Source organism: Chiloscyllium plagiosum, chromosome 17 (assembly GCF_004010195.1).
Source record: "Chiloscyllium plagiosum isolate BGI_BamShark_2017 chromosome 17, ASM401019v2, whole genome shotgun sequence".
NCBI classification, from domain to species: domain Eukaryota; kingdom Metazoa; phylum Chordata; class Chondrichthyes; order Orectolobiformes; family Hemiscylliidae; genus Chiloscyllium; species Chiloscyllium plagiosum.
Window position 1 is genome coordinate 32,461,851 of NC_057726.1, and position 10,724 is coordinate 32,472,574.

At 38.7% G+C, this 10,724-nt stretch overlaps 1 protein-coding gene across 4 annotated transcripts in view; it reads right to left on the bottom strand.

Annotated features, from left to right (window-relative positions):
• Positions 1 to 926: 926 nt before the first annotated feature.
• LOC122558347 (BTG3 associated nuclear protein) overlaps positions 927 to 10,724 on the bottom strand; it is a 251,305-nt gene continuing 241,507 nt past the window's right edge. For all 4 annotated transcript variants that reach the window (XM_043706808.1, XM_043706809.1, XM_043706807.1 and 1 more), the window contains one exon: positions 927 to 1,792. In XM_043706808.1, coding sequence (XP_043562743.1) covers positions 1,664 to 1,792 — 129 coding nt within the window. In that variant the 3' untranslated portion in view covers positions 927 to 1,663. The remainder of the gene's footprint in view (positions 1,793 to 10,724) is intronic.

Genomic DNA, 10,724 nt, shown 5'->3' on the forward strand with positions numbered 1-10,724 from the left:
TGGCTCTTATTTGTTCACTTGCCTTATTGTAAAGACCAAATCTATAGCATTGCTTGCTTATGTTTCAGTGAAAGACTACTTTATTAATTATGATCTATCAAGCCAGACTTCAGTTTGGGAACTGATTTGTCTGGTAATGATATCAGTTGGGATCATAAAAAGAAATAAAAGTACAAAAATAATGATATAACTCTCTAGGAATGCAGGAAAGATTTTTTCGATAAATGTGGAGTCCAGAACTCAGGGTCACAGTTGAAGGATGGGGGTAGGATATTTAGGACTGAGATGAGAAATTTCTTCACTAGACAGTGATGAGTTTGTTGAATTCATAACAGAAAGCAGGTAAGGACAAAATATTGAATTTTTTTTAGGAAAAGTTAGATATAGTTCTTAGGGCTAATGGGATCAAAGGGTAACATCAGCTGAGATAAAAGAAAACAACAAAGCAATCGAAGTATTGATATAACTCTTGAGCTAAAAGCATAATAGAATATGGCACCTCATCCCTATGATCTTTAGTTGTGGGCTGCCTTTCTAAGCCAATTCCATTTTAGACTGGCACAAGTCAAATCAGTACATTCTAGAATGTATGACTTGCCTATCAAGGCTTTTCTCACCAATCAAAGAAAAATTTTGGATTAACCTTTTCAGTATGATTAATATTTAAAATACAATTGGAGTATTTAGAAATCAAAACAGTAATAACAAAGAGGAATGCGCCTTAGCAAATAATAGGGAAAATTCTCTAAATATTCTCCTCCACATGATTTGTTGGGAAAACACTGGTTTTTAGGTTTTTTGGTCAACTGGACTTAAAGTAAAACTGATCCTAAAAGTCATTAAACGCATGTTTCTATGACTAGTGTTATCATGACTAGTGTTGGTCGTGTTCCTATTATCCACGTTAAAAGTTAAACACAGTGGTGTCAGTTTCTCATTGATTTAATAAGCTCTTTACAAGAATACTTCCGTAGCAGACAAGTCTTTATCAAGACTGCAACTGTGTGTTTCCTTTATGATGCATGTTAAAAATAACACCATATTGCTGCACCTTAACTAAGCAGTAAAATGTTAATTTACTTCAGGCTGAAAGAACTGGCGGTACTTCACACATCCTTTTCATAATAATTACAACAAATCTCCTTAATTGACTGGCATATCTTCCTCCTAAAATTAGTTACAAAAAGGCTTTATTGGCTTTGCCTAAGGGCTTGCAGCTGCAAATAATAAATGAAAAAATAAACTCCCTCAATTCTAGATATAGTGTATAAGATTCATAAATACATTTCTTCAAAGCATCTGTGTAATTCATTTTTCAAACCAAAACACTTCAGTAGCAATTAAGACAAAACTGCAGTTAAACAAGGCCCTATAAAATTACAATGGATAATAAAAGCTAATAGGTTGTTGCACAGATATGTATTTTTCTTATTTCACATGGTTAACAGTTAATCCCAATGTCCACAATAGTTAATCTGAAATAGGAGACAAATTCTTCAAATGATCAAGTTTTTTTTGTTTCTCAGAGCTGAAATACTTTATTCTTTTGTAATGTGAGGAGTTTCAGATCTTGCTACGATAATGTGCACCTGCAACTTGGCCATCACTTGCACTGTGCAAATCTGTTTTCTCTCTGTGCTCTTATAGCTATGTTCATTTGGTTTTAACTGCTGACAGTATTGACTGGCATTTGGATTTGAACAACTTCTCCATTCTCTCCTTGTTGAATCTGGATTGCCCCATGTTCAATTTGCATTTCAGGCTGAATTGTGGCTGCAAGACTTTCAGTGCCCTTAATAAAAGGAGAAACAATAAACATGATTAAATCAAATACTCTATGAAACAGCTTCCCAAAAGACAAAGTGTACATTCTTGATTCTTTTCTCACTGTATATCTACTTCCTTCTAGGATTTCTATTTTATCTGTTTTCTGCTTTTTGTGTGAAATGGGACATTTCCTCACTCTTTCCCTACATTTTCATACATATATAAAAGATTCTGATGTGTTTAATGATAGGTGGTAGGTCAGTTTCACATCAAGACTCTCATTTTGAAGAATACAGAAAAGCATTTTAGAAGTTTTAAAAGTATTGTTGCTATCAACCAGACCTATAGCAGCTTTACTAAATAGCAATATGACCAAAATCATGTGCTTCAACCTTTGATGCAACCTCTATTCCCTAGTTATCAACATCAAGCCTGCCGCCACAACTATTTGAGGCTGAAACAATTCTCAGCCTTGGTGTCATAGTTTCCATAAAGATGATCGCCCAACCATGTATTTTAGCAGGACTACCCATTTCCACCTGTGCAGATAAGCCAATCACCATCACATAGCTTGGTACATAAGTTAATTTCACAAACATGTTTAAATAAATTATTTGGGTCATCAGAGCTATTGAGAGAAGCAAATATGAAAACCTATTCCTTTATCATCAACTCTAAGGGAAAAAAAAATCTAGTTATGTTGAATAAATACCAGTTCCATTATTTTGGATTTTTAGTCAACTCTTAGTACAAAACAAAAAGAGCTTCTGGTCAGAAAAGTTGGAGTTCAGGAATTTTGCAAACAATCCAATTCAGAAATGAAGCAGAGCCGATTGTGAACCAATGCAATCAAACAAGCCAAATTCCCACTCTATCAGGATATTGGCATGGGTCTGTATTCATCCATACAGACAAAGTGCATATTACTGCTACAACTAGCAGTAATATGCACTTTTTGTTCATTTACAGATTCATCAATCATGCCAAAAGTGTTGGCCTAAAATATATCCAGTATGTGAACTGCAATCAATTCAAATGTAAAAGCACAACATTGTACTTATTCACTTCAAACTACAATTACCCATTCAGTAGACATCTTTATAAGCTCTCTTTCAAATAATTCGAACATATCAACTAGATTGGCAAATTATATTTTCACAAACACAAAACAATTCAAATTCTCCCTCAGGCACGGGACTTATACAGCAGTAGAACCTACTGTACGGAATCATTCAGTGCCATTAAAATCCATAGTTAAAAATCACATAACACCAGGTTACAATCCAACAGGTTTATTTGGAAGTACTAGCTTTCGGAGCGGTGCTCCTTCATCTGGTAACTGTAGAGTGAAACACAGAACTTATAGCAAAAGATCAAAGTGTCATGCAACTGAAATGATATATTGCTGTTAAGTCTTTTATCTTTTGGAATGGGTTTATTAATATGTAAATCCTAGAATTTTTTTCAAGTTACATTCTCGAGGTAACTTAATGTTTTATATAAAAAAGTAATATCTCTGCTCAGATATTGCATTAAAAGGGATGAGGTTAAAGTCTGTTTGTATCCTAATCCTGAGCCAAACTGTTTCTATTTCCAAAGTAGGATTTTATAAAATATTACATGGATTGGCTGCCTGCAGATTGTGTGCTTTTTGAACAAAATAGAATGCATCTGCAATTACAATTCTGCAAATGCAAATTCACCTCATAAACTTGTGTGTGTGTGTGTGTATGTGTATATGTGTGTGTGTGTGTGTGTGTGAGGGAGATTGCATGTGAGAGAGTTTGTGTGCACACATGCTTGGTAGACAGTGTGTGTGTGTGTGTGTGTGTGTATGACAGAGTATAAGCCTGTGAGAAGGTGGCTGCGCTGGCGTGTGTGGTACCGACAACTGTACAACCGGGAACACTACAGGCGACTACCGACCAATCCAACTAAAGAACACATCAATGAACTAAACAGATTGGCCAATCTGTTTAGGTACTATGTAGGACTTTTGATCCAGTCCTACATAGTACCTACGCTTTCTCCCACATACTCATGTAGGGGATTTCTACTGCCTTCCGAAGATAGACAAAGCCAACACACCTGGTCATCCCATCGTATCAGGCAACGGGACCCTGATTGCAAACACCTCTGGCTATGTCAAGGCCATCTTAAAATCGTGACACTCTGGATTTCTTCCAGAAACTCAGCTTTGACTGACTAGTTTGGCTGGGAACATGCCTCCTCACAATGGACGTTTTGGCACTCTACACCAGCATACTTCACAAAGATAGCATCATTGCAACAACTGCCAATCTCTGAGCACCATCCTATAACTCAACTGCTTCATCCTCAACCACAACGTTTTCACCTTTGACAATCAGTTTTTTATCCAGACACACAGTCAGCCATGGGGCCCAAATTTGCACCCAATATGCAAACACTTTCATTCACAACTTCAAACAAAACACCTTTACTGTACAGGACCTCCAGCCAACACTACATACCATTTTCTTCCTCTGCACCATGACAAGGAGTCACTGGAACAACTACACAGTGATATCAACAAGTTTAATCCTTCTATCAGACTTACCATGGACTACTCTTTAGTATCAATCTCATTCTTGGATTCGCATCTGTATCAAGGATGGGCACTTCAGTCCCTCACTCGACCGCAAACTCACAGATAACCTCACGAAGCTGTACTTCTCTAGCATCCACCCTAACATATTAAAACAGCCCCCCAGGATCTGTTCAGATAGGAGGAATGTAATAGACACATGAAAGTGCTGGAGGATGACCTCATAAGAACAGGGTACGATGCTCAACTCATTGAGCGCCAGTTCGGACATGCCACGGCTAGAAACTGTAATAACCTCCTCAGGAGACAGACAAGGGATGCGAAAGATAGGGTATCCCTCATTGTCCAGGGTGCAGAGAAACTACACCATGTTCTTTGCAGCCTGCAACACATTATCGATGAAGATGTGCGCCTCACCAAGACCTTCCCTACGCCTTCACTTCTCGCCTTTAAACAACCGCTGAACCTGAAACAGACCATTGTTCGCAGCAAACTACCCAGCCTTAAGGACAGCGTCAATCACATAACCATACAACCCTGTCATGGCAATCACTGCAAAACGTATCAGAATGTTGACATGGATACTACCATTACACGTGGGGACACCACCCACCATGTACGTGGCAGGTACTCATGTGACTCAGCCAACATTGTCAATACGCTGCTATGACAACGGGTGAATGGACACCGCACAACAATCATCAGGCAGGGATGTTCCCTCCAAGTCGGGGAACACTTCAGCGGTCAGGGACATTTGGCCTCGGATCTTCAGCTGACCATCCTCCGAGGACGACTTCGGGATACGCAACAACAGAGTGGCTAAGCAGAGGCTGACAGCCAAGTTCGGTACCCATGAAGATGGCCTCATCTGGGACTGTGGGTTTATGTCACCCTTCAGGAGACCCCACTACACCGTACACACTCTCATACACGTTCTCTTACATACTCACGCAGACTCTCTCTCAGACATACACACATACACCCCCCACTCACTCCAACGCAGACACCCTCTCACAGGTTTATACTCCTTCACAATCATGCACATACTTTACCAAGCATGCACACACATACACACACTCTCACTCTATCCCATGCAGGCACAAACACATACTCTCACATGCACAACACATGCACACACTCTGACTCTATTCCATGCAGGCACACACACAAATCTTTATGAGGTGAATTTGCATTTGCAGAATTAGAATGTATCTGCAATTACATTTTGTTCAAAAAGCACACAATTTGCAGGCAGTCAAACCATGTAACATTTTATAAATTCCTACTTTGGAAATAAAACCAGACTGGCTCAAGATTGGGATCCAGATAGACTCTGACCTCATACATTTTATGCACTGTCTGAGCTGAGAGGTCACTTTTTTTTAATATAAAACGTGAAGTTATCTTGAGAATGTGACTTGAAAGTAGTTCTGGGATTTACATATTAATGAACTGATAACTGCAACCCATTCTAAAAGATGAAAGACTTAGCAGCAATCTAGGTCTGTTCAATATATCATTTCAGTTGTATGACACTTTGGTCTTTTGCTGTAAATCCTGTGTCTTATGATCCTACACTACAGCTACCTGATGAAGGAGCAGCACTCCAAAACCTAGTGCTTCCAAATAAACCTCTTCGACTATAACCTGGTATTGTGTGATTTTGTAATTTTGTCCACCCCAATCCAACACCAAAACCTCCACTTCATGATTAAAATCCATAGACTAATCAGTCAGATTTTCCAATACAGATATTGATCTAGTTTTCCTTCAATATTAAGCATCACCTTCCATAGAATAAGTACAAAATGAAGTGTGCCATTTAATTCATTGAGTCTGGATTAGCTTTTACAAATGCAGCTGGTCCCATATCTCAGCTCCTTCCCTTTAACCTTGCATTTACAATTTTCCTTCAAGTATTTATCCAACTCCCTTTTGAAAGTTAGTGTCTAATCAATAACTATTACCATATCAAACAGTGCATTCCAAATCCTTGGTTGTGCACAACAAATTTTATTCATGTTGTCACTGGGTTTTTTTTAGCCAATAACCTGAATCTATGCCCTGTGTGATCAATTCATCAACCAATAAGAGGATTTCCTTACTTAATCAAAATCCTGCATGAGTTTAACATCTCTATTAATTATCCTCTCAGCCTTTTCTGCTATAAATAAACACAAATTTCCTGACAGGAAAAAAAACTGCAGATACTGGAAATCTGAAACAAAAACAAAAATATTTGGAGAAATTCAGCAGGTCTGGCAGCATCGCTGCTTTCTCAACTTTCCTGTCAGTGGTTGAAATATATATATTTGTGATTCTATATAAAGAGTTAAAAATTCCTCAACAGTACTTCAGTCTGGTAAAATTACAGCTTTTTAAATTTCTTACCCTGTGATGTATGTAGCACAAAGTGAGAAAATAGGGCAATTTTCAGCATTGCTACTTACAACTATACTTCCAATATCACCAACAGATTGAAACCCAATTTAGGGTTAGTATAATAAGGAGGTAGTGAAGAAATGAAATAAGTCAGAAAATTAAATATTTCTAATCAGTTACTATTTACTTCCACAACATTTTTAAAAATAGTCCATTTTGATCAAAACATATTCCTCTCCAAATCAGCATCCTGGTAGTAAAACTTTACATTTTGAATCTTGACAGATGAAAGTAAAATACTGACAGTCTTCATTTCTAATCAGGTAGAAATGTCAATAGTTCATTAACTGATTGTGAAATATGATAAAAAGGAGGTCTAATCTTTCAGGGTTTTTGAAAGTATTTATTTACCAAATTGCCAGAACCAAATAAGCAAAACAAATACCAAGCATATCAAATACACTTAAATCTTATTTCTAATACCTCTATGTCTACCTACACTAATGAAAACAATAACCTGTATTCATCTGATGCATTTTTTCCTACATATAACAATGTAGCTAGAGGTTGATTATTCTTGGTGTTCAGTGCTGCTATGGATGACTGAACAGACCAATTCATGGATCTCTGAAGTGCAAACAAGCTTATGTAATGAACTACAGAGCTATTCATTGATTGGATTTAGACACTGACCTCTTACAAGAGGCTGAGAACCCATTTAAAAAACAGAAATGTCCTTAAATCCAGAAATCAGCGTCAAGGGCACATTTTTGCAATAGATGGGAATCTCACATCACTAAAGGTGTGTATTTCAGGAAAGCAAAAAGTAAAGAATGTACAGAGATGACACAAACCACATACTATAGCTTGATTGCAAATGCTGCAATTAACAGAAAACAAATAATGCTTTCAAAAAACTGTATGTATAGGAATGAGTCAGGTACAAAACTATGTATTCTGGTTACTTTCCTCAAACAAACTTCAATTTGGTTTTCTGTTATTAATTAAGACAGTAATGCTTGCCTTTCTACGACTTTCTGCCCTATGGGAATTTGAGGAACTACTCATTTTCAATGTATTTTATTCTTCAGTCTGATATCATATGATATCAGCCCATATGAACTCAATGTGCCCAAATGTGAGTTGGATATCCCCCCACAAAATCATTTTGTATGGTAAAAGCATATTAACATTGCTCAAAAATGAAATTTAGACTTTTGAGGAACATATTTTTGTGGCGGCACAGTGGCTAGCACTGATACCCCCACAGTGTCAGGGACTCTGGTTCAATTCCACCCTCAGGTGACTGTGCAAACTCCACATAGATATTCTCCCCATTTCTGCATGGGTTTCCTCCGTGCGCTCTGGTTTCTTCCCACAGTCCAAAGATGTGCAGTTTAGGTGGATTGGCTACACTAAATTGCCCATAGTGTCCAGGGATATGCAGGATAAGTGGATTAGACATTGGAAATATAGCATAACATAGCTGAATAGAGAGGTGAATCTGGTTGGAATGGAATGCTCTTCGGCAAGTTGGTGTGAACGTGGTAGCCAAAAGCCCTACTGCCCCACTGTAGGGATTCTATGACATAAATTACTTATACTTACATTAAGCATTAGCAGTAACATACTAAATGTTCTTATTACTTGAATAAATGATGCAAAGGATCATATAGGATCAAAGGATAGAGCAGACTTTCATAAGTTTATACTTCATACAAGTGGCCCCCAACAATCTATAGATTTATACTTCTATCAATACAATTAGGAGACAGAGACAGAGAGTTTGTCTGTCTCCTATCATATGGCATTTGGCAAAACCCAGAGGACATGACAAGAACTCTACAGCTGCAAAACATTTCTTTCTTTGAAAATTCTTTTGTATGGAAAATTTGCTGGAGGATTGGATGAAAATCAATGATTGTAAAGAATAGATTTTACTGGCAACATTCTATTGATCATTAAAATAATGAGATTGCACAATATTTTTTGTCAGTTTCACCTGTACAAAGCAGCAAATTGTATCCCAGGACCTGTTTTGTTCAAAGAAGGTCCCTGAATTTGACAGGTTTCACTAAATTACTTTGTTTCCTTTTGATTATGTGCCTTTGAATGATATTTTTCTTCATTTATTTTTGTTTTGCAGTTTCTTACTTGTAATGTTTTCCCCACAAATATTTGTTTCATCATTCTCTTTCAGCTTTGATTCTGCACTAAAAGAGGGAGCACTGACATTCCAGCAACACCTGGTTCTGATTCTGATTTTGGTTTTCAATGTACAAAATATACTTGCCCTCATGAACAATACATTAATCTCTTCTGGTAATTCTGGCACACCCATTAATTGCAAATTCAGTGACAGGAGCTTGGAAGGGGTCACAGCAATATAAAAAAAAATCAGGAAAGTAATGACATTGATTATCACTGTTGTCCCAAATGAAACTGCAGCAGACAGTGCAACTCTTGCATTTCTTCTCTTTTGTTTATCAATTAGGGTTAATTGTATTCAAGATTGGGCTTCAATTCAGGACCCAACTGTGGTAGAAGGTGGGGGTTCATGTCTACCTGCCCGGGGTATGTTACAACATATTCAAATAGATTGAGTGAAAATAAAATTTTCTGCTTAGTTTAGTTCCCCTTTGATGGCACATGGAAAAGTATCTCTTCCCCCCGCCCTCATCTACCTATTAATTGCAGAGAGCTCACGGACAGGATGATGTTATTCAGGCCTGGACAGAATTCCTACATCTAGACCAAATTGTTAGATCTTATTTACCATGAGGGACACAAATCTTTTCATAGAGGAAAACATGTGTCAACATGCCAGAGGCATAACATCACCCAAGGCCTGGATGGGTTCATCTATCTTCTGTGCTTGGGAATACATAGCCTCTAAAAGCTCCACCATGTGTTGCCTTCCCTCACTGTCCATTACAGCTGCAGCATTCACCATGTTGCTGATGACTCGAGTTGCCTGAGGCTCAACATTATCTTTGCCTCCAAGTTCTCCATTGCCTGTTCATGTACATCAGTGCAGTGCTCAATAGGTTGCATCCTCGAATCCAAGGGGATGCCTTTCACATGCAATTATCTGCACTAGTTGAAGAAGTGTGTGGTGGAGGAGATGATGAGACTCCCCCCTTATCAGGCTGCCAATTACCCTTAAGGCTCTCCAATTTCCTATTCTTCTGCCTGTCCTGCCTGTGAGGAAAGACTAATTGAAGGCTTATGGCATTTCCATTGCAGCCTTTAAACTACCCCTAATGTGGAGCTCCATATTTTCCATAGTGAACTTGTAACTATATCTTATGTCTGGCAAAGATACTGTCATGGCTTTCAACATGACTACTTACTAGAGTTTGCAGTTTTGTTCGCAATTAGCAATGGATAGGCTACTGTGCTTCATTGAGAAAGTGAGGACTGCAGATGCTGGAGATCAGAGTTGAAAATGTGTTGCTGGAAAGGCGCAGCAGAACAGGCAGCATCCCAGGAGCAGGATAATCGATGTTTCAGGCATAAGTCCTTCTTCAGGAATAAGGAAAGTGTGTCCAGCAGGCGAAGATAAAAGGTAGGGAAGAGGGACTTATGGGAGGCGCGTTGGAAATGCGATATGTGGAAGGAGGTCAAGGCGAGGGTGATAGGCCGGAGTGGGGTGGGGGCAAGAGGTCATGAAGAAGATTGAAGGTTAGGAAGGCGGTGCTGAGTTCGAGGGATTTGACTGAGACAAGGTGGGGAGAGGGGAAATGAGGAAACTGGAGAAATCGGAGTTCATCCCTTGTGGTTGGAGGGTTCCTAGGCGGAAGATGAGGCGCTCTACTCCAACCGTCGTGTTGCTATGGTCTGGCGATGGAGGAGTCCAATGACCTGCATGTCCTTGGTAGAGTGGGAGGGGGAGTTGAAGTGATGGGCCACAGGGTGGTTGGGTTGGTTGGTCAGCTATACACTAACCTTCAACAAGGAGCAAAGTTACAGTCTGGCAACCTGCTTAAAGTGTTTTGAGGAGTCGGGA